Raw genomic sequence first — 25371 nt, 5'->3', positions numbered from 1 at the left:
TGAACTGACCAACCCCACACCCTGTTCCGTTCCTGCTGCTTTGTAGTCGGTGGGAAGGGGGGAGGGAGTGGGGAGGAGATCGGTGTCTTGTAGGGTTGTATTTTATTTCTCATTCTCCTCCTCTGACTTTGTTAGTAAAAAATTCACTTGATAATTTAAGTAGTGCCTGTTTTGTCCATCAAGTGTTTCCTCCCCGCTCCTTATCTCAACTCATGARCCTTTTCGTTAGTTTTTTTTCCCCTTCGCTCTTCTCTACCCGGTGTGGTGGTGGGGGAGAGCAAATGAGCAGGTGTTGTGGGTGTCTGGCTTTTGGCCAGCATTCCAAACCACGACAAACAGTCTCATGGGGATTGATTACTATCACACAGAGATCACTGAGCATCCCTCCAGCCCACTAATGAAGCCTTCAGCTGGATGTCCATACAATTTACTCCCAGTTTAAAACCTGTTTAAATCCTGCATAAGCCACAACAGGATTTTGAGAAGGCACCCACTGCCTCTTTTCTGGAAGGTGGTGCAATGTGCAAGTTTTGCCCAAGAAGGGCCCAAGAGGCAGCTGTCTGATAAAAACTTCAAGGCAAGTTTGCCAGCACAGGCAGGCTTGCACCCAGCTCCACAACCAAACTAAACAAAAACAGCTGGCAAGCCCTGGCCTGGGCAGTGTGGCACCAGAGCAGTTGAGGCCAAGTCCTCTCACATCAACAGGGCTAGGAGAGCAGTCAGTCATCCCCTCCCAGCCAGCAAAACCAAGGATTGCCAATGGGAAGGAGCAGCAAGCCTTTGGGCCTTGCAGGGTCTCTCCAAACAGAATGGCAGAAGGCAGTGAAGATGGGAGTGGTGGCAGCAGCTTGCCCCCAGAGATGTCAGCTGCTGGCACCTCGCTGCCCAGGGTGCTCCCTTAGGACACTTTGGAGGTCCTGGCCCCCAGTGCCGCTTGCAGCCTTGACAAAGGTGTGAAGCTGCAGGTATGATGGTCAGGACTCCAGAGCAGGAGCAGCAGGGGAAAGCAGGATTCCTTGGGAGCTGTTACGTTCCTATGGCAAACAAGACCTTCATCTCAGCTTGCCRGTAGGAGATGGCTCTTTGGTGCAAAGCAGCCCTTCTGCTGCTTTGCAGAGGTCACCAATAAGGAAGTCATGTGCAAACTCAAGGGCTCCAACTGCTTCTTCCCAACATACCCTGCTTCACCTTAGGGCACCTTTATTCAAGTTACTTGCGATTCAGCAGCCCCAAGCAAACCTGGGTTTATCCCGAGGACTGGGAGCCTCTGAAGCATTCCTCCCACCTTTCAGCTCAGCAGCACCAGCCAAGTCCCCCTCCGAGTACAATGCACAGCCCAAGCCCACACCCCTCTTATCTCAGTGCTGTTTGTTTGCTCTGTACCATTTGAAAGCATCAATACAGATTTCTTGCCATCACCCAGACAAGCACAACCCCTGGGTGAGATGGGGATGGAGAGAGCTCAGGCTGCAGGGGCAAAAGCCAGTCCCAGCCTCTTGTTTCTAGAGAGGAGCCAAGGAGGAAGAAACATCTATCCCCTCTTTCTCACCATTCATTTGTTGTGGGATGAAAGGAATAAGGCACTGACTGCCCTGAGGGCTGTATCACTCCAGGCATCCCTCTCTGCTCCCACCTGAATGCTGGGCATCTTGGCACAGGCTGCCACGTGTGACAGCTTCTTGCAGGCTACAGGACTCAGCAGGCAACCCATACCCCTTTAGACTCAGGATATGGGAGCAGAGGGAATAGTGCCAGGGGGACACAGACATGCAGAGTGGAGGTGGGGGAAAAGCCCTGCCAAGTGATGCACTAGAAGAGGGAGTCATTGTGAGGGGAATGACTTTGACGCTGGCCAAGCTGCGCACAAGTCACAGTTCATAAGCCATATGCTGTGGGCAGCAGTGTGATTCATTCCAAAGCTTCTACACGACAAGTGCACAAGGTTTGTACGCCCCTGCAAGATGGCAGATGGCACCATGCAGCCTTGACCTGCAAATCTATAATGCCACTCACTTGTCATCATTAGCATTCACTAGATGGGCTAGGCAAAGGCTATGCTCTTCAGCCTGGACTAATGCTCTCTCTGGCTTTTCTTCAGCTGGATGTGCAAAAGCATATTCACTTCATACCCAAGATTCCTGAAGTTTTGCACACCAAATTCATTTATCCTGACTGCCCCATTTTCCAGCTCCAGTGGATGTAATGATGGCACATTTAAATGCTAGATGAAATGTCCACTGGTTTCCCAACAAATCTGAGAGCACTGAGAGCATTAGGATTGGTGAGACCATAAGGCTACAACACAGTACTTCATATTACAGGACCTGAAAGATGCTCGTCAGTTTTGCACCTCTGGCCCCATGATAGTCCTGAGAGAGTTGGTGGGCTGCAAGGCCAACATTTAGTGTCTGCATCAAACTTCAGTTCACTTACAGCTGAAGCTGGGCAGACAGCAGCCCATGAGCTGCCTGCAAACAAAGCAGCAGAAGCTGGTCGTGAAAACACCAATAAATGCAGGCTGGAAGGAGAGGCCAAGTGCACAGAGCTGATCCAGGCTGCCCATGTTTGACAACCACAAACTGGGATGAAAAAGTGTCTTTTCAAAATCCTGTTAACACATTCACCTTTGAGAGCTTTCAGCAAAAAGACAAGGCAGGAATGTTAGAGGGTCAAACTCCATGTGTTTGCTTGTTCTTTCCTAAGACAAATCTTCATTGCCTGACTGTGGGAAGAGTGAGAGCTGAGCACAACTGATGGAGTCCCTCTGCTAACACTGCAACACACAGCCTCCCAGCAGAGACTGACAATAGACAAAGCTATGCCAAATACACCCTGTTCTCTGCCTAATGGACACTGCCAGAAAACAGTCCGAGGGACCGCTGGCTCCCTACCACTTTTAGAGTCAGGACCTTCCTCAGACAGCCAAACTAGCAGTCTTGTAATGGGATTCTGAAGGAGTGAGAGAAATATCCATGGCCAAGAGCACACTGTGATCTTGACAGCCAATTCAAATGCCAGCTGCAGGGAGCCTCTCCACAACATGGGATCCTCTAGAAATGATGACTTTCATGTGGGATGAGCTTTCATTCATAGATGAGAGACCCAGACAGTGCCCTGGTCAGCATATCCAGACACAAACAGGCAAAGGCATTTGCAGAGGCAGCTACAACGTGAGGATATGCAGTTGGTGACCACTACTAGAGGGTCTCTAGGACTTTAACCAGACACACTAGGCCAGCTTTCTGAGAGCAGCTCTACTTATGATGAGAACAATTCAGGCCCACCCATGCTGGCCAGCCTACCAGCTCTAAGTGCCTGATTCAGCCAGACTGCTCACATGAGCAAAGATTAGTCATGTACAGGTTGCAGGACCAGTATTCCAGGGCCCCTGTGACTCTTGGTTGACTCAGGAGTCTCATCCTGCAATTATCACAACTCCATTCCCTGATGCCATCATACAACCCAGAAGTCAAGGGAAGATCTGACCTATCATTGCAGGGCTTGGGGACAAGCTTTGAAAGGACATTCAGTCTTAACAGGGCTTCTTTTTTGCTCTTAGGAAAGATGAAAGAGCACATCACTCCTGCTGCTGCCCCCAGAGTAGGAAGGGCCCAGACAGCTAATACCAGGATCAGGTGATTGACTACAGAAAGAGACCTAAAATCCACCTTCAGTAATACCCTATCCACAAGTCTGACAATCACACACCACTTCTTGGTTAGTCCTGAGCCAGCCAGCTTTGCCTGCATGATTGTGCATGTATACAGTCACTGTCTGCACATCTGCAGCCCCTAACCCATCATGCCCAAGCCCACCAGCAGCCTAGTACCTTTCCTGGATTACATTCCTTCCTTCTCCCACACAGCCAACAAGATGATTGGCTCCCCAGGGACTCACACACAGACTCACCCGCACTTTGTCCCCTGCTTCCCTTCCCAAGCAAATGAACTCACTTCAAGGTGGGGTATCAGCTGTGCAAGTTGGGAAACCCCATGGAAACTGGGAGAGTGAACAGCCACCTTGTGGCTGCTCTCAGGCACAGCGTGGTGCCTGAGTAACCCTCGGCTTAGCATACTTTCTGACAGTAGAGGGACATTCCCATCCTGTCCTTCATGTCCCCTTTCACCAAGATGGTTTATGAGAAAAGCTGAGATGATGTGAACAGTCACCTCCACCCACCCTCCCTGGCTAAAGGAATTCTTACAAGCAGCAGAGATGTCTCCCAGTATCTCAAATATGTCTCACATAAAGCAGGCCTCTAGGTGAGACTTTCTGGTAGCTGTCCCACAACTGCAGAGTCAGAGCCATCAGACCTGTCACTTGCACCACTGAGCAAATGGCAGGTTTTTGTCTGAGGCAGGAGCAGTAAAACATCACAGGCAGGGATGAGGTGAAATCCTCGGTGTGGCATGGGAACAGTGGTATCTCACAGAGTGTGCTGCAGCGCATTCCCACAGGCAGGGAGGAGGCAGGCTCAGCGTGGATTTAGGTGGAAGGGTGTGAGGTGTTCTCCCAGCAGAAAGATGCCTGCTCCTCCATTCCATCCCAACACACATCTGATGCAGTACCAGAGGACTCAGATGTGGTACAAATCTCTTGGATAAAGACCAAGTTGACATTTTGCTTACAAGGAATTTTCAGCATTGTCTGGCATCACTCACTCAATGGAGAAATGGAAACAGGACTTAGTTTAGAGGCCCAAACATAACTCTAGTGCACAGCCAGGCATTCCTCCCCCAAAGGTCTTCAATACAACACATTTATTTTGTTGTGTGGAAGTATTACATACTACACATACATTACAAGCAAATTTCAGAGCCCTGAGTTGTCATTCCTACCGCCTTCCCTGAATTTCAGAAGAGGGGCAAGACCATCGTCCCCTTCCCCTATTTCACATGCAAGGAAAAAGGCCAGGAAAAGTCCAAAAACAGGCACTCGCTGGCAGGACTGGAGATGAACCTTAGAATGTTGGATTCCCAGTCCCCCACTCTCACCATATGAGTCTTCCTTCCCTGGTGCTGGAAGAGAAAACCCTAGTGACAGCTTTCCACAGGTCTCACTCCTTTGAGAAACCTTCTGCATAGCTGAAAATAAATCAGACTAGGAAGACTGCACAAACTAATACAAACCCGATTGCATTTTAAAGGGACTTACCACCTCTCTCTGAGGGTCTGAGAAATGTTTTGGGGCATTCCAGGTACATTTGAGATCCTCCTAAATTTTCCAAGATTGTTTAAGAAAGAGTCAAAGAAGCATTTGCTTCCAGTGCAATCCCACTAGAATGACAGTGGAACTTAACCTGCATCAATGAGGAAAGAATATATCCTGTCTTTCTTGACAAAGTATCACACACCTACTTTTCCTAAACCACGAAACAGTAGGGCTCTGGTGCCAACTCAACCTCTCTGTGCCACAGAGGAAGTTAATGCTGTAAAAGACAAGGACAGTGCAGTGTGTAATGTGAACAGAACAGTCAGAAAGGCAATGCCATGGAGAGCAGAAGGGAGGGAGGGAGCACCCGGGCCTCTCCCACCAGTTCATGTCAGTATGTGAAATGGTGCATCCGTCTCAGGAGAGCAATGACCCAGTTCCCCAGCTGGGACCCCTTCAGCCACAGAAAGAGTTCATACAAGTTGATCTGCCACAGGCTTAGGGCTTCTGTGAATGAGATCTGGGCCCTCCTATAAAGCGAGTGACTCTTGCTCCTCTGGTACCTAGAATGAGAGAAACAGCTGCATTAGATCCAGCAGGAAACAGCGCAGGAGGAAGGAGGCCTGTCCTACATCTTCAGTACAACTGACCCTCCCCAGGGTGAGCAACATTCCACATGTGGAGAATCCTCATGAATCAGGGATCTTCTCTAAGCAGTGCTTCTGTAGAGCTGGGGACTGCCTTTCTTAGAATTAGTCTGTCAGAAGAGACAGCCTGCTCTCTTGTGAACTCAGTTCTCTTCCCAGTGTGTGTAGTGATCCTGGGTTATGGCATCTCTCAGCTCCTGTGTCCAGCTTCACTTCGGCTCACAGGGACAGGGACACACTCCTATTGCTTTTCCTGTAGCACACTTCTGAGCGCCCAGCAACCCTGACACACAAATTCCAGGAAAAGTATTTCTCCACCTTTCTTTAGCAGGGGCTATTTGCGATTCACAGGTCCTTCATCAGCCCAAGAAATAACTGTTATTTCATCTGCAAGGAGGAGGAATCTGAGGCAGAAGTGCATTGACTCATAGGACTCACAGATGGGAAATCACTCGCACAACTCCTGTTCCCGACTTTTAAACATCAGTCTGATCTTCAGTTAGTCCTATCCACTCAATCAGGCTGCAGTGGACTTGCACATTCTGTCCTACCCACAAATACTGCCCTGTGATTATGCCTGTAACGGGCAGGAAGCCCCTTCTCTTCCTCTGGGGGACAAATCCTAAGCCCTTGACCTAAGGCCTCAAACTCTATTCCTGTCCCCACTGCCAGGATGACAGATTTATTCTCTGGATGGCTGATGGATTTGAGAACAGCACAGACAGAGGCTGAGACATGTAATTGAGCAGTGGTAGGACCATAAGGAGGGGGAGAGATCCACAGCTAAGAATGAGAGTTCAAGATGTCAAGCCACAGCCTTGTCAGGCTGCCTGAGTGGAGGGCTCTAATAAGCCTCAATGGCCCTGACTGGCCTGGAATCTTCTCCAACCCTCTGCTCAGAGGCTCAGGAATCCCAGTTCATCTCAGACCTACAGCTTCAGTTCCTGCCTGAGCTACACTGGAGAGTAATGGTCCCCAGCTCATGCCCTGCTGTGAAGCCCCATGGCCTGGACCTCAACTCACATATTRACCTCTCTGCTTGACCCCAGCCCTGTCTTGTCACCGCGGACCTGCCTGACGACCACCAGACGGAATTTACAGATTGACTTTCTGGTTTGTTCTTAGACCTGTCCCATCACCAGGATGCTGCCTTATCATGTGGACTTTTGATTGGACCTGACCTCCATCTCAGGGTCTGTTCTGCTCATCTTGCTCAGCTGCAGTGGGACTGGCCCCTGACTGGCCTGCTGTACCTGGGATCTCTCTCATCTCCTGGACCAAAGGGACAGTGAGCTCCCAATCTGGCCTCTGGTGACTGGAAAAGAGACTCACGTGGAAACGGCTCTGATGCAGCAGCGAGACATGTTGAGGAAGGAGCTGGCACTGGCCCGTGTGTGCAGGGCTGACTCAATCCCCCTTAACAAGTCATTGGTCTTCAGCAGAAGCAGCATCTGGCGGGGGACATTGTTGAGGAGCTGGGTGATCTGGGGCAAGTAAGTAGCAGCATTCGACCGGATCTCCATGTCCTGYGGGCAGGCAAGTCACATCAGGAAGAAAGGAGAGAGAAGGTGAGTGTGCATGGGAGATCCAGGTCCAGATGTTTTTTACATGAAGGAGGCTTCTTTGTTGGAAATGACAGGTCTAAAAGCCTTCTCTCCTCCAGAATGAGGGACAGCCTATATTTCATGATGTGGGATCTCACATTCACTCTTTGTGAACTTCAAACTCATTATAAAGGAACAGACCTGCTCCATGTGCAGGTCATGATGGTCAGAGATGCATAGATCTCACACCACCATGATTGCTTTGCTGATGACAAACAAATCTTTGTGTTCTCCTGCGTCCCTCACTGACCAGATACATAAGGCTTCAGCAAGAAGATGCTTAGCTCTCCTAAATGTTAAATGTTTTGTTCCATTATTTGTTGGCAGAGAATTCCTCCCTGATAATCTCTGATCCCTTTTCCCAGCCAGCATCACTGCAGAGCCTACTTTATTTTCGTCACATAGGTTTTCTTTTCTATTTCTTTTTATTTTTAGCTCCAGCTGCTTGTCCACATCACAAAACAACCACATGATCTGTCATCAGAACTGTCATTTTCTGTCAAGGGCAAAGCCTGGGTGCAGAGGAAGAAATGAGCTATGCCACAGGACCTGAGAAAAGCCCCTTGGCTGCAGCTGCTGAGGTTGCTGCAGGACGCAGCAAAACACATTATAAAATCAGATGAGATGAGGCTAGCAGCCACCCTGAGCGATCAGCTGCCTGGCCCTGGCTTAAGGCAGGCACAACTATACCTATGGCAATTCTCTTACATTTGCCCAGACTGCACCTAAAACTCTCCAGTAACACAACACAAAACCTTCCCAGACCATCTGCACTAGCATTGCACTGCTTTGCCATTAGATCTGGCTTTTCTCATGTTTAGCTGAATTTAAACACGTGACTGCTTGTCCTGCTTGCAGCACTCTTTAAGAAATTCAAAAATCACTTCTACAAGTCTTCTTGGTCTGTCTTTTCCACATTTTTTTCTGACCTAGCTTGTTCAGACTTAGCTCATGGGTTGCACCTGCTTGGCCACAGGTCCTTGTAGATTCCTACTGGACTTGCCCCAGTTTCATCAAACCTTTCTAAAGATGCAGTGTTCCAGACTGGGTACAGCACTACTGATAAGATTTTGTTCCAGGAAGGTTACTTCCTTGTCTCACAGGCTACTGTCATGTTGATACATCCTCAGGCACACTCTCTGGAGCTCTGCGTTGATGGTACGTACCTGCCTACACAGCGTTCGGCTCTTGTTGCTGATAAAATCTTTCAAATTCACCTCTGAAGTAAGGGCAAGCAGCAGCTCATTTCCTAATGCCACAGCAAATCTGCTCAGCTCCCCATTATCTGCTGCAGGATTATCTAGTTTCAACATTAATTGTGTCATGTAGGCAAAGACAACAGAGCTGCTTCCATACACGCAATTCAACTCAATGACAAAGTTCATTAGCACACACAACGTGCTATATGGCTGCAGCTACACCTCTGRCTTAACCTTCACAGGCAAGCTGGCAATAAACATTGCTCACTAACTCAGATTCAACTGGCCTTGTAGTCAGGATGTGCCAATTTGCTTTGGTGCCTCTGAATTTTTTCTGGAGTTACCAGCTCCAGAACTCACCAGATCAAGCACAGATTTGTTATACAGTTATTATATTATTTCTGATGTGCAGAAAATCAATTCAGRTAGAAACCAATCAAATTACTAGCTGGGAGGGGGGTCCATTACCCAAGGTATTTGACCTACTCATTGCTATGTATAATGACAAGCTAGTGCAGCACATTCTCCCACASCCCTCAAAATGAAGGAACTTTTAGAAGAGAATTTCATAGGACAATATTAAAATGCTATTTAAATGAATTCTGTCCTCTCTACCACAAATGTGTGCAGATAAAAGCAAACCATAGGATACAACACACTTCTCCTTACAGACACTCATCCATTGGCTGAAATCACATCACGGTTATGTTCCTCTCTAGAAACAGCACAGTTGGCAGGGCTGTTACTATTCTTAAGGTGGGGTGGGTGTGTATGGGTCCGGTGTGCAAGGAGGCATGAGAAGGACTCCCCACACATGTGGCTATGAAAGGGTGGAGAATGCAAGTGGCAATTTCTCAGATTTGTAGAGATTGAGTTGACAGGATCAGCAGTTAAGCAACCTTGACTCCAAGTTAATAGGGTTTTTGATTGGGAGGTAATTTCCAGAGGTTTTTAGGAGTTTATATCAGTGCTGATAGTCATTTACATGARTAGTGATAATGCATTATCCTTCTCATGTCTTTATGTCTCCTCTACCTTATCCTAGCCTCCTTGATAGTTTCCTGCACAGCTGCATTCAACATTTTTTTAAGAAAAGGACAACCAAATATTTCCTCAGCCAGAAACAGTGAACACTTAGGTATTAAAATACTACACAAAATGTAAGCAGCCCATGACAAGTGAATCTGGGAAATTAAATTCAGCCACTATAAAACACATTGCAGAAGCAGTCCTGGCTTCCACTAGCTCAGCTATCAATGCAGAAATTGCCTCAGAGCTGCCAGGGGTTACCCAGCACTGCTGCAATATTAGTAGTGCAAGTGATTTCAACAGAAAAAGGCACCTGAGAGGAAGGAAGGACAYATATTAGAGAAAGACACCCAAGACCTACCTCACTGGCGGAGACTGGTGACTGGTCAATGCCCCTGTTGACAGACTCCCAAGATCTGGCAGTGAGCATGCAGGCAAAGAGAGGATACAAATCCCCAGCCCCAAGCCGCCGGCTGTACTTCTGCACCCTCTTCATATCGGCCTTGATGAGGGCCTGCCAAAGGCGGCAGTAATCCATGCGGAACGACTCGCTCAGCACCTGGGAAAGGAGACATGATCCCCTGAAACATGACAGGTAACAAGGAAAAGTCTCATGCCCCTTACCTGTGCCCCATCCTCCATTTCAGAGTCAAAAAATATCATTGGAGGGTTATGGAAGTAACAGGAAAAATGTATTCATATGTGTTTACAGGGGCAAGGCTGTAGCTGAGTGTGCTCTTTCAGCCTGATGTCCAAAGGAAGCCTCACAAGGCCCTGGAAGTCCCTCATAGTTCTACATACCTGGTAGAGCCCATGATCCAGGAGGATAATGTGAGCCTTGCCAGAGGTTGGGCATTTCTTCACTAGCACATTGCCTGGGTGTGGGTCACAGTGCACAAAGCCGTTCACAAAGATCATTTCACTGTAGAGCTTCCCCAAGTTGCGAGAGATCTGTGGAGAGACAGGAGATTGTCATCACACACTGTCACCCACAGCAGAGTGCCTGCCAGGAGGGGAGGCAGCCTCCATATGACAACCCTCAGAGGAGCAAAGATCTGTACATGCTGATGTCCCCAGGCAGAGMTCCTACAGCCCCTCACACTGATGGTGGCACAGGCTGCTGGCATCTACAGGTAGCAGAGTGGGCAAGGGTGTTCCCGGAAGGATCCATGCAGGGAGCACCATGAAGGTGTTTGTGGGATCAGGGGTTATTTAAGGACACTTGTCTAGCATAAAAAAGAGACACTACCTACGGGTAGGAATAGGGTAATGGTAATGAGGAGGAAGGTGGGGCAGCAGAGAGTGGGGGACAGGCATTCACAGGGAAGGCATGGAAATTGGTGCTGGGGTGGGGAAAACTGCTTGGAGGAAGACTCAGGTGTTTCCACCCATGGATGGCAGCAGGACACAATGGAGAAGGGGTGGGGGGAGACTCAGCCTATCAGTCTGCTCAGCAGGGTGAACATGGGTTCCCTCTCCCCTCCCTCCCTCACACTGTCCCCCACTTTCCCTCTTCCTTTCCTCAGACCCATGCTAATCTGATTTGCAATGTCTGTGAAGATGAAAAAGCACAGAAAAGCTGTTTAAATCATCCTGTCACTGCTGTGTCCCTCCATGCTACTGCTCCTTATCACCAAGCGATATTATTGAAGTTTAAAACCTTCTAGGAGCAAGCGAACATCTCCAGGGCATGGGTTCAATCCCTTGTCATGCACTAACACAGCAGCCTTGCCCCACCATCCCACCACCAGCCCTCCCTGCCATCCCAGAGAGGCACAGTGCTCTACAGCAGAGTGCTGAACAAGCAATTAAAAGACAATCATTATAAATTATTCCAAGCATGTCTCCAGACACACTGCGTAAGCAGCAAACCGGMTGCTGTCCCCATAAGCAGAGGTGGTAGAAGAGGTAACAGGGACAGTAATGACAGCTTGTCCTGCAGAAAACCAAACAGACACAAAAGGGCTTGTTTTACCCACCTCTGAAACATGGCCATCTCTGAGAAGAGCATTCTTTATGAACAGTGGCCAAGTAACTATAAATGAGAAGAGAGAACAGGAACTCTTCCTGCAGCACACCAATAGGGACAGCAGTAGGATCAGCTTCTACCTGTCCTCTGTCCCTCAAGTAGGACCTGGAACCACCATTGAATCGTGGCAAATGCTGGCCCACGATGAATCATCCACAGAGATGGGTGATCACAGCACAGCCTCGTGATCTCCTGTAGTGCAGCTTCCCTTGCACTATGCAGGTGTTATTTTAAGTACTAACTGAGGGGAGTGATGTTTCCCTTCTGAATCACCAGCAGAGATCACTGAAGTCATGAAGTGACCCTTACAAGTCTCCTCGATCAGCAAGCTCTATAATTAGATAGGACCAAAGTACCAGGTGCTGTGATCTTCTAGAAGAGCTGAATAGCACTTGCTGACAGTCCAAGGACATGCCAAATAGTCTGTTTGAAGCCCACAATATCATTCATTCGCACATCCTCCCAGGGACCCACACACCAGAAGGAATGGACTCAGACATCATGACTGATCACAGCATCAACACTGATACTGATTCACACACCAAGCTAACCATGCTTTGCCTTCTCTGTCTCAGCTATTTGTCCTACAGGGGCATGGAAGAGTACAGAATCATTGACGATGAGGACTTGGGGACAATCTGGGGCCCAACATGATGCCTCATACCCATTAAACTCAAGTCCAGACAAGAGCTGGCAGTTCCACAAACCTGTTGGTTGGTCATGGCTAAAGAGGTTGTGCAATCTCCATCCTTAGAGGTTTTAAAGACCTGACTGGCTAACACCCTGAGTAAGCTGGTCTGATCTCATAACTGACCCTGCCCTAGAAGGCGATTTCATAAAAGACTTCCTGAGGTTCCCCTCCAAACCCAAGTATCTTAGGATCCTACAAAAACACTTCTCGCCAGGTCATCCATGCCAACCTCATAACAGCACCTTACAATATGGCTGCAAGCTCCAGATGCACAGAAGGTCTCCCTTCCTGAGTCACCATCAGCAGAAAGGTTACTAAATAGATCTATGGTTGTAGCCTCTTGCAGCCCATGGTGCAATATAAAAAGCAGATAGAGATCTATCTTCCCATCCTCCATGAAAAGAGAGGGGCCATAGCCCTGCTCAGACCCACAGACTGGGTCATGGATAGAAAACAATATTCACTGCAAGATCCCCATCCTTTCTCCCTTGCCTGCTGTACTTATATTTACCTCTCCCCCAACATGCAACCTTGAGTATCTTCAGTATCTTTACTGCAACTAAACTTTATGGCTTCTTTAAAACATATGAATGTATTCTGTATTATGTCATTAGCATACAGAAGATCTAGGTCTTAGAGTGTAGTATGTGAATAGTTACCTATGCTTACACTTCAGACAAAGGGAGTTCACATTTCTTCAGAAGAAGTTTAGGGAAAAAACATTAAACCTTTTTGGGCCCTTATTCCACCCTTATTGAGAAGGCGACTGGATAAATAATATCTACAGAATTCCCTCCGAAATGAGAAAACAGACTTATGAAAAACTCTGCTCAGAAAAGGGAGGATTTCAGCATGCATTTTAGGCTATTTAAGACCTCAGGGTGAAAGTGCATCACAAATTAGAAAAAAGGTTGCAATGATTTACAGAAGCAAAGACCAAAGTTAACACACAGGCTTTCTGTTACGACACAGAAAGGTCATCAGTCCTTTCCCTGTTTATCATCCAACACAACAAGGTCTTTATCATTACCAGTGTCCCTTAGCATTGTTCTGCTGCACCCTGTAAAAAAAAACAATCATCCTTGGAATTCTGTATTCACTTCCAGACACCTCATTAACACAAGAGATGCAGATTACACAGAGGGAGTTCAGAGAGAGCAAATAAATGAGCAGAATGCAGGAGGAATTTACTTGGGAAAAAGATTAAAAGAGCTGAAGTTGGCTAAGGAATGGCAGAGGAGGAACAGTCTACYAGTTAGAACATGTCAACAGCGAGGAAGCAGAATCATCCTGTAGTTCTGGATGTGCTACAAGAAAGAGAACTAGGCAGAAGCAGGTGTAATCATGAGTGGCATAATTTAGACATAACACATAAGAACAAAAACTATACTAATCAGCAAGAGCTTAGTTTGTTAAGTCAGGATGACATCAGGCTCTGGGTCTGGCCAGAGGCACGTCCTTGCCTATTGCCAGAAAGTGTGCTACTGCCTAAAAAAAGTTAAATTTGCCTGTCTGTGCTGCAGCAGAACACGATGACTACAGTCACCAAGTGAGCCTGTGGTCTTACCAGTCAATACAAATAGCAACCTGCCATTGCTAAATTATGTGACATGATCATGAGACTGTGTCAGGCAAACCACACGTTTTCAGCCCTATGTTTTCATTTTGAAAAAAAGARAAACAGCTGAGGACTAAACAGATTGCCGACAACAATCAAACAATGGAGTGACAGAAACTTGTATAGCAGCCAGACTTTGGGAGTTACTCTTCACCAATCTAAGCATATGAAGTGCTCTTTATGTACTCAGTCTGGTGAGATGTTACATGTCACAAACTCTTCTATGTGAGTTACAAACCAATACAGAAGAAAATAAGAATGCAGTGCAGAGTTCTTATTGTACAGCATCATATAGTCTTTCTATAAACTGGTCAAGTTCACTGGAAATACGTAAGACAGAAAGTATGACTTCAGCAGYTGTTCCAAAAATTTACCCTTTAGATGGTCAGAACCTTTCCCCTAAATCCCAGCCTAACTTTAATGATGTTCAATTTAAACAATCTCCTCAGCTAGCATAATCCTACAGTTTAACTAGTTCTGTTCCTCTCCAGTATTTACTACTCCAATGTGTCCACCAGTCAGGTAATAATCAGCAGAATAAACAGGATAAATATACCCCACTTCTACAGGATACTCCTTTGCCTCATGTGTCCTAGGAATCTACCTGCCTTTCACACAGTTGCACTGCACAGGAAAGACATGCTTACCCTGCTACTAATATCCTAAAGTTAATTCAAACATGGCACTTCCCTCTGACAAACTCCCATTATATTTAAGAAACTGTTCTCATTAATTTTCAAGCACATGACTTTTCACTTGACATTGCTCATTTTCATCCCTTTCTATCACTTCAGTCCTCAAGGCCAACAAGTGCTATTGCTTCCTGGTGCTCCTCTACAATGTCAGTCCTCCCATCAACTCCATTGATGATGATGTCATCAACAATCTCCTTGATACAGTTCTGTTTGTGTTGAGGTCATCACAAATTTATTAAATAAGATCTTCACTATAGTAATTTTTACCATTGCCTCTATGAGTTTCTTACCTGCTTTGCAATTTCCCTACTAATCCCCACTTTTTTCAATTAATGGAGTCATATCCAGGGTACCAAATATTTAACAAGTAAACCTACTGCATTTCTGTCATCTAATTCAGAAGATCCCAAGCTGCAGTGCAGGTAGCAGCAATGATATATTTCTTCTTATATATGTACATAGCCACACTATGTTGCTGCCATCAGTTATAAAAGCCTAGACAAACTGTCACCCTTACCCCTGTAATGCAATGCTCCCCTTAASAAATCAGCAGACCTGCTGACAGAGCAACATGACATAACAAAACTCTAGAAAGTTTATCACAAATGAGTATCTTTAAGTACTCTTGTGTACCAATACACAAGAGTTAGCAAAATAAAAAACCTCTCAGAAAAGAAAGAATGCATGCAAATTTGAGCTTATGAGCATTCCTACAGTGAAAAGCACACATATGATGCTCATAGGTAGTTGCAATATAACAAAACAGCCTGGGTTATCTGAGGAAAGTCAGTGATACTTTGCTGGACTTGAAAAACAAGCTGGAGTGGTTCTGGCTCCATGCCTCCAACTGACATGAAGACGAAAAGCAAAGAAAAAAAACATTGTGTCATGGTCCTGTAGAGAAGATCTCTCTGCCTGCCCCTGATAAGTCCTAGATGAAACTGCCTGATAGGGCATCATCCCTTCCTGTCCCACTCCATCTGTGACTGTCTCTTTAGATCAGGAGCAGATACTAGTCTCTGGCCTTAATTTGGCTGTAATATTTGCCAATTATTTTAAGAGATGGCGACACTAACTTCTATTGATCTCATTAAAAGTAAAGGTCATTGTGCAGCTCATTTCTCAGGGCTCAATATTACCTCCTCCGGCCAAAATAATAGCATTGATTTTGGAACCTTAATCGAAGGTTAATTGGATTGAAGACTGTATTGGGTTTTTGCTTTCTTTCATTGTTGCTATTACAGTGATCATCTAAGAGTTTGCTTAATCCCRCTAGGGCAATTCTGCCTAATTAAACTGGTGTCAAATTAGCAAAGGGTGTGGATAGAGAATAGTCACAATTCGAAGACTCCTCTGTCTCTGCTCCGAAATGGCTCTTGTCCATAGCAGATTAGGGTGGTCACACAAGAGATCTATTTCACACTCTGTGATTCAGTTGTGAGGACCAACTCTGTTAGGCTGTATTATCACTATGCACAGATCTAGCATCACAGCAATGTGATGTCTGAACACACATGATGCCATTAAGACACAGGAATAGTTTTTAGGGCTCCTGGAGTGCACTCCTAGCATGCCCTGTTCCCTCTGTTGGGGGCTCAGAAAATTATTTTCCTGCTCAATGCTCCATCTTCCACGGCATGTATGTGGGGAGAAATATTCTGACTCACCCCTCCAGGGAACCAACTCGGCAAGTTTGGACAGATTCTCAAAAGAACACAGCTAGAGAAGACTAGTCATTGTTCTTTTAATTGTTTCTTGCGTCTCTGTCAGACTCAAAATGACCACAGGATCGTTTCCCTTGGCTTTAAATGCAGTCATATTTTCTGGAATTTAATGGAAAGCATTTTACTGAGACTTAAGCAATTGATTGACACTGATGTTCAATACCAACTTGCAGTAAGAARCAGGCTTGTATGTAATTTGAATCTTTTACCTGGTGTCTGTGCACAGTTCAAAAGCTGAAAATGCTGGAGGTCACTATTTTTGCTTATCAGTGCCTTGAGAATTTCACTAAGCTTCACACAAGATGAAATGTAGGAGAATCTGCAAAGAAACCTCTCCCCAGACTAACTCAGCAAGTGCAAAGAGCAAGACAAATCATTTTCCCCAGAAAGTGTTCTTCTCCATGCTCTGCTTCATCTAACACTTCAGAGTTATAAGCACAAATACTTGAGACATGAGAGGTTTTCACTGCTGACAAAAGGATCCCATCCTGGGGAATCCCACTTAAATTTTAGCAGCTACACGGCTGCAGCTCCTGACTCTTGGCAGAAGTGCAAATCCCACACTGAAAGTGTATTTCAARTTGCAAAGCTACAAGAAGGTACTTTATCGAGCTGAGAGATACTGCTCCAGTGCAGAACCCATTTAGTAATAGAAAGAAGCAAAAWGCCGCAGTAGGATGGAGTAACAGATGGCAGTAATTGTGCACAATAGCTCATCTTAAGTACCTTAGCTGTTTGCTTTCAATTCTCAGCTGGACAAAACACTTTCCTGACTTCTTAATCAGCCATGGCTCATGACCAGGCTCTAAGTACATGGCATCATTTCCTTTCCCTGACTCAAATCCAAACCAGGATGATCATGGGGACTCTTCACTTGGCTGGTTAGTTTGAGGCAATATAGCACATGCCATTAGCATATCTGAAAGCTCTACAGGTCCTACAGCCTGCTSATAGAGCAGCCTCTGCAGAAACAGGCAGAGAACTCACAAGGAAGGACATGGAGAACTCATGTGGCACTCCAAAGATAATGTTAAGATTGATATAAAAATAAGGTCTCTCTAAATGTATTAGGTATAATCAGAATGGATGCAAAAGGAGCATTTGTGCCATTTGGGATCATCTTTAAAAATTCATGCCCTAAGCAGCCTTGCTATCCTTCCGTTCCTCCTGTATACAGTATGCTACAAACGGCTTGAGAGCCCCACAGTCCAATTTTTCTCTCTTCCCTCCTCTACCCACTTCTTCCAAACACAGCTTCCCAACCAAGACCATAAATGTTCTTGTGTTACGAAACAGGAAAAGCTCAGTTTCTAGGGGCCCCCTTCTTAGCCCTACAATGGTCTTGTCTTCCCTTAAAATCCCTGCTAGCTCATTCTTGGTAACTCCCCTCTCCAGATTTCCCTTTCACTGTCAATATCCTAGCTGCATGCTCCTCCTCAGCTACACTTGTACATGAATAAGTAACTGTTCCACAGGCAGATATTTCAGTGTTTGCACTTGTCTTTAGAAATCAAAGCCTTCTCTGATTAAATGCCATTACAATCCAGCACTTGGACGGATCCAGAGAGATTAATGTGCTTTTGGGCAGCTTTAATGATAATCCTGCTACAGACGGTATTAAGTAAATGTCAGTAACCTGGTTTGAAGGGAGCTTTCACCTCAGGGATCCTTTCCATTTAGAGGAGAGAGGCTCAGCTTGCTTTTCAAGGCTGCATTGTCACAAAAGAGAAATCCTGCTTAGTGAAGACTCTTCTACCTCCACACAGTAAAACAAAATGGAGTAAGATGATAGAAGGATTGATAAAATAAATAGATTTGGGTGATTTATCGGGAGCTAATGCATCTCTTGAAAGCCAAGATTGCTGTCATATTGTAAGTCAAGTCACAGTTCTGAAACCTGGGTTGCCACCCTCTCCTCATGCTCCTTTCAGTGTCTGCTGCCTTTTGCTCACCTCCCCATCATGCCATGCAGTCCTTTACCCAGGGCAACAACAGCAGCAGCCAATAATTAACCTAGGCAATATCTGTCCCCATCTGCTGCACCTTGCCAGAGGAGAAGTCTGGGGTGTGCAGTGCCCCCACCATAATACTGTGGCCATAACATCAGACTTCTTTTCCCATCACATGATTCTGACAGGCTCAGTATTCCCTCCTTTCTACCTTGCCTTRTTGGCAATCAGTAAAAGTTAATCATTAATTTCAGTGGGTGGGGAGAGAAAAGGAAGAAAGAAAACTCAGTCCTACCACTGAGCTCAGTAATATCCTCTACCTGATAGATGGCCAGCACTCTCTGAGGTTTATACTTGGCAATATTAGAACTCTGCTGACAACTTTTTAAAAATTACTTCTTAGCTATCTTTTAAAGACCAGCTCAGACTCAGGAAAATATGTGATTTTACTGCTGCATGGAACATATTGTGCCAAGTCATCATGAAAAAACCTTCCCAAAGGCATGGATAAACAAAAAAATTAGCAGAAATTTTCACCCTACATTGCTCCCGTCTTAAGCAAAAGCCTCTGCAAGTTAGAAAAACTGAAACTACCTGCTTCTCTACAACTTTGCTATCTCCAGCAGTTTGAGAAAATCCAAAGAAGCAACTTAAATCCCAGGGAGCTACACTATGCTAGCTACCCCAATCTCAGGRCTGCTGTCTGAGATCTGTGAGGGAGCCCACCTCAAAATCTAAATGTACATATTGCTCAAGAGTCCTCCTGTTAATGCATCAAAACAAGCCCTTCTGACTATGTCAAGACTTGAGGGATATTCATGCCTATCTGACAGCGTAGGCTAGATTTAACCTCTGCCTATAGCAGAAGAATAGGATAAACTCATTCAAAGAAACCACTCTCACCTGTGACCAGTTGASTTGCCCAGATAAATGGAGCTGACTGTGTTTTGCTACAGACAGAACTTTTCAAATCTCTCTTAACTGCAAAGACCATGAGATAAAAATAATCAGAAACTGAAGCTGTTCCTTTAGGGTAACAGGAATTGCCATCTTGGAACAAACCATGGGTGTCTTTTAATGTAAGAGCATGGTCATCTTTCACTATGTCTTCTTGAAGATCTCCTTAGCTCTGCAGCCTACAGGAGAGTGTTCCCCAAAAGGGATTAGGTACTTTTCCAAGAAGCACAAGAACAGAGATCTCTCAGACTGATTGCTCTGTTCACATCAGTGTGTGCTTCTTCTTCTGCTCTGTCCCACCCTGCCCTATCAGCCTCTATTTTGCACCAAGGCCAACATCAGTTTTGCAYTGCTCACCACACCCATTTCAGAGATGGCTGAAAAACTACCTCATTGACATTGATGCCATTCCTCTCCATGTAGGCCCTGTCGTTCACCTGTCCCCCTTCCATAAACTCCATGAGAAGAACACGCCTTGTTGAGAGCTCCCAGTAGATCCTGGGGACCTGAAACGGGAACAGATGGGTTAGGTCAAGCAAGCTTGGGAAAGGAAGGACAACATATCACACACAGCCCAGAAAAGGAGTAAAAATGGAAGTGGCTGAAGTGAGGACTGGGTTTTTTTATGAGCACAAGGGAAGTAAATCCATCTATCAGCCTCTTCCCCAGGACAGCAGCAATGTGTACAAGGATAACACAGTGATTCAACCACAGCAGGATCTGATCTCATGCAACATTTCTGGCCACGCTCTACAGGATTTTGACCACCTCCCATTCCCGGTGATTTCTGAGAGCTTTCTTACCTGCTCTGCAGCTCCTCTAGCTGGGCTGTTTAACTAGTACCTATTGCAAGATTCTGAATCATCCACTCAGCTCCTTTAGACAGGAACTGCATCTTGTTTGCTACGCACAGGGTCCACTTACGCAGCTTTAAAAATTATAAGCCATCCTCATAAATTGTATCTCCGCAGTGCCCCTTGGAACACGAACGCCTTTGAGCTGACAAACCCTGCATACTTAGGACATCTGCAATTGAACTGGGAGAAAAACCGAGTGTCACAAATAAGGGACTTGTCACAGAAACCCTGGGAGACCCTTAACTATCTTATTGTCAATGATGCAGTAATGAGTTCAAGATGTCAAAGCACTTTTCATTCAATCTGTGGTAGATCAAGCTGAGTAAGGTGCCAGAGAAGAAGTCTGGCATCATCCAGGGAGGCAGTGACACAAGTGTCACGCAGACTGGCTCCCCATTTTCCAGCTTCCTTCTCCAGACTAATTTCTTCCATGCTGAAGTCCCTATTGTCAAGAGCCATTTTTCTGAATTCCCTTTGGATATCCTTCACGTCATCTATGCTGACCAAACCCTTAATCTGCCCAGATCTACTTTTGCACCYGGGTGAAGCCACACATGTGGCTTCAAAGACACAGGGGAGCTCTGCCCATTCCCATTACTGGGAATGCCCCAGTATAGAGATAATAATTTTGGATCATGCAAATAGTGAGCCAGCTGTGCAGTCCCCTCTCCTCATCCTCCCGACTTAGCCATGGACTCACGACCAGCACCTTGGGGCAGGACAAGAAGAGATAAGAGGTGTTGTCCATCCACTGACCAAAACTAGGGAATGAACAGCCAGGCAGCTGTAGCTCATCATAGCTCTTGAATAAGCAGCATTTGTTACTTTTACCTCTTGACAATGTTCCAGTCTGTTACAAACTATCTGCTTCTGTCCTGCTCCTGTCCTAGACAGCCCACTTCTACTGTACCATGTGTGTGCCACTTCAGATCAAAGGCTCCTTTGCTGAGTAATTTCAATGCCCTTCAGTCCCATCATTCAACACTCCTGGTATGCTTTGCATGTGAACATTGTGTAGACTTTAATACCACAGATCCACTACGAGCGAAGGGGGCTTCAGATACTCACAGCCTTCCCAGCTTATCTGGAYGCCCATTGTTTTTAGTTAGACTAGTGAGAAAGCTTGCTAACTCTGAAACTAACAGTACCTCATCCCATCTAGCTCACTGACCCCGTAGATCACTTCCAATGACACTCATTCTTGTCTCAGGATTTACACAGGACAGTCAGTGGGCTTGTAAAACACTATTCATGCTGTCAGAGATGCCTCTCTCAATCACAGCCAAATTCTTCAGTGATTTTTTTAATTACTCACAGATGTTTGGCTGTAATGCTAGTGTGTGGAAATAATTTATCTCTGGCTTTAAAAGCTCAAACAGGTTTACAGCACAAAATCTACTTCTCAGCTTTCTAGCATATTTAGGAAAATTTATGATACAGAAGCCCAATTCTTCTGTTGCTTTTAGGCGATGAACACTCTCTGAATTGGCAGGTCAGATGGAATGATCCATTATTTAGCCATCTCAAGTCATTTGTTATTGTTGCACATATTGATATCATGATAGCTCCTTACCCCAGAGAAGAGGTGACTGGCCGTCTCCATGGGGATTTACTTCACAGTATCCTAGTTACAGCTGCAACAGATACAACTCTCTAAGGTGCATCACTTCTGGTAAGCGCCCATTCAGCAAAACCATTGGCCTTTGGCCTTCCAGAGCCCTAGTGGCTTTTAGCTATCTGCACCCATGGAAAGACCACTGCTGCCACTGGGCTCCAAAAGGACTGCTCCAAACCTGGAGTCAGGCAACATGGAATTACAGCCCTTACATGGAGGAAACAAATAAAAATAGATACATCAGCCTATAAGCCTAACAAAAACTCACCTTATTTCAGATCTCTGTCACTTCTATCTTGGGACTTCTGCATAAACAGGAGGTGAAAAGCTGATTTAGAAGTGTGTATGCAGGAAGGTCCACAGGAGGGTGCATTTTTAGCTGCCTTTTTGTATGTGCCATGGGCACAGTCACATCAGTGACTGCGACCATGGCACTATGTGTGTTTCCAGAAAGCACACACTGGAGGCTTTTGCCTCTTGTATGTCAGCAAAATATTTCTGAACATGTGGGTTTGAAGACCTGACCTTATGTCTTTCCAAGAGTGAGATGTGTGTGTGTCTGGTTGTACTTGAGACATTTGTCAGTGACCTTCATGTGTGGCAAGGGAGGCGGGGCAAAATTGTCATTGGGAAGAGCTGCACCCATGTGTGCTGAGTTTCTGTATAAAGGTTAACACAAATGCATTAGCCATAGATGTGCATGAAGGATGAACACCCAATTCTAGAGTGAGAATGTGCTTTTTTTTGCAGAGGAAGGACACGTGGATATGCCTCCTCCTGAGATACAAGGTGTCCTCAATACCATCTGACATCCTCAATTTCAGTCTAGTTTTCTGTTTGATGTCCATTTCATGCCCTCAGCTGAGACACAGCCCAAGAAAAGGTATCATCAGATGTCTCAGCAAAGAATGACAAATTCACAGTTTCTGGACAAGCGCAGAAGGAACACTTGGGAAAATGAGTAGCAGGCTCCAGAGACTGCTGGTCCCAAGCCACCACTTCTGACCCAACAGACTGCATTCAGTAGGAAACAAACAAGAAGAAAGCATATCTCAGAGCATTTTCTGCTCTGTATCAGCAGAGCAATCTAGCATGAACAGACAGGCTGAATTCCATTCTCCCTCCATATGACTCCTCTGCTTGTGAACGAGGGGCATAAGACACAGTAAGGGAGACTAATAATGCAATACATATACAGAAATATGTGTTCCCTCACCTTCAGGAAATCAAAGTTTTTGAGCATATGAGCAACTTTCTCAGCATTTCTGCCTTCATTGAGAAAATCCAGCTCCAAGGGTAGATTCTTCTTAGCTTCTTCCACCAGCCACATGAACTCAAAATCTGGAAAAATCTGCTTGACAACCAAGAGAAGAACCTGAGAACAAGGAAACAGAYAAACAGTTGCATCCTGGCTCCAAAGCCACACAGCCACACACAGTGCTGTTTTGATAGAATCATTCCATATTACTTACATACAAAAAAAAMCAACCTGCACACCAAGTGCTTTAGGGTTCCTGCAGTATCACAACACAACAGAGTGTGTCATGCCTTGGTCATGTAACACAAATTCTGGCCTACTCTTCCCAGAGGAAGGCACATCTAGGAGTTAAACCATGGCACACACATTAAAGGGAGGCCAGCTGACTGTTGCCTAGAAGTAAGAGAACAAAGCTCTGGAGAAAAGACCWCATAGCCAGATCTCATCAAGGGCATTGCCTGGAGTAATTATCTTCTGAGTCCTATAATTCTACATGTTATTCTCTGGCTTCATTTGAACAGCTCTCAGATAATGCATTCGAGAAAGATCTAAAGTATCACTTATCACTTATCACCTTTATGCTACTTCTTACACTGTTGAGCACAAAAAATCCTGTGGGCAGTTCAAAGAAGACAATGGAGTTTGGAAACATTTAGTAGGCTACAGATACTTAAATAATACTTCTGGTGGGGTCAGAGGGCAAGCTGCTCTTCAGCATCAGGCAAAGCCATCCTCACAAAGCTGAGGAGGTGTTTTCCAACTATCATATATCCACCATCTGGAATGCTCTTCTTCTTAAAGGGATTAGGTATTCAGCAGCACAGCACCTTGAAAAGCCCAGCCAAAAGGTTCCTTGAAACATTTGCTTAAAGCAACATTTAAGGAGTGAGTGAATCAATATTACACAATTGGATGGCATAATAAAAGCCACACGGCAGCCAAGCATGCTTTCTGTTCAAACAAAGGGACAGTTTCTCCACCAGAGTCACAAATTTATACAAGCTGACAATCTGGACTGCACCCTAAGGAAAATAATTTGTTTGGCTGTTTTAACTACTTGAGTCATAAAACAAGTGAAAAAAACATAAAAATGCAATGCACTTTGCTGTCTTTATTTCACTTGCTCTTGCACATTCATCTGAAAACACRAACAGGCTTTTAAGTTTGTGTTACTGCACCTTTTCCCCTTCTAGATCTCCACCACTGAGGCAAGAACTCCTGCACTGCAGGAAGAACATTTAAAGCACACACAGGAAGCTGTTATCATTGAAATGTATGACAAAAATTAATTTATGAACCATCACTCCTGTTCAGTTACGTGACATTTGTTCTCCACCCCGTCTCAACTTCTCTTATCTAAATGTCAGTTGTAAACTCAATGTTCCTTTAAAAACGTAATCACCAGGTTCCAGACACTATTGAATTGTATTCTTTATTGTTACATCTATAGCCATAAATCCTTTCAAATTTATGTCACCCAAATGAAATGTAACCAGTGATCTTCATGAACATGAACATAAACTTCATACAGTCTCCAAGATTATTTCATTGGTACCTGATCTGAGAAAATTCCTGCTTTTTTTTCCTTTAGTCTTTTGAATCAATTTGCCAACTTGGCCATCTGCAGGGATATAATAACAAGTATTTTGCCTACACCTTTTCTGACATCTGTCTAACATATTGTCTTAAAATAATTATTGATATATAGAGAGTAGTGAGGTATGTCTCTCTGGGTTTATCAGATGCTGCACTGATTTTTAAAGAGTCAGCATTGATGCTATGAAGCCTCAAGTGAATTTAGGAATTTTCCAGTTATCTTTTCTTGTTCAGATTCCCTCCCATCAGTCCCTAAGTAAGACCATCTCTGACAATACTTAAATTAACCTCTTACCTAGCTGCAATGTCTGTCTGATTCTTAAAGGACCAGAACATTAATACATATCATCTGTCTTTCTATGCGGCCTACACAAAAACAGACCCTCATAAGGATATGATGCATGTAAGCCAAGACTCCACAAGAGAGATCTTTTAGAAACAAAACTGCATGTGTCACACTCTGAACTACTTTCCCATAGCTGTGTATATGCAACACACCCTGAGGATGGTAAACCAAGCTGTCTGTAGAGTTTCAAGTTTCCCAGGAGGAATAGCTTAAAGCCAGAACAGACAGGAATCACTCTAAAATAATTTGTTTAAATGTCTCTTACCAGCTTAACCAGCAATCATAGCAACATGGTGTGAGGAGCTATGTTTTCTGCGACACTCACTGTTAGAAGGGCAAATGTCCCAAGGTARACACAGGTTTTGGTTCATTCATACAGAATTCTCTTATTGCCCYGATCCCAGAG

General features: G+C 45.1%; 1 protein-coding gene across 3 annotated transcripts in view; it reads right to left on the bottom strand.

The window, feature by feature from the left end:
* Positions 1-4703: 4703 nt before the first annotated feature.
* Positions 4704-25371, bottom strand: part of ADCK1 (aarF domain containing kinase 1) — a 73294-nt gene continuing 52626 nt past the window's right edge. For all 3 annotated transcript variants that reach the window (XM_057380414.1, XM_057380500.1, XM_057380577.1), the window contains exons 6-11: positions 22982-23140; positions 19683-19799; positions 10432-10581; positions 9992-10189; positions 7131-7324; positions 4704-5714 (exon numbers count right to left, since the gene is read on the bottom strand). In XM_057380414.1, coding sequence (XP_057236397.1) covers positions 5543-5714; positions 7131-7324; positions 9992-10189; positions 10432-10581; positions 19683-19799; positions 22982-23140 — 990 coding nt within the window. In that variant the 3' untranslated portion in view covers positions 4704-5542. The remainder of the gene's footprint in view (positions 5715-7130; positions 7325-9991; positions 10190-10431; positions 10582-19682; positions 19800-22981; positions 23141-25371) is intronic.

The sequence above is a fragment of the Malurus melanocephalus genome, unplaced genomic scaffold (assembly GCF_030028575.1).
Source record: "Malurus melanocephalus ecotype Western Australia unplaced genomic scaffold, MMel_1.1 scaffold_0, whole genome shotgun sequence".
In the NCBI taxonomy this organism is placed as follows: Eukaryota; Metazoa; Chordata; class Aves; order Passeriformes; family Maluridae; genus Malurus; species Malurus melanocephalus.
This window is presented reverse-complemented; position numbering and strand designations above follow the sequence as displayed.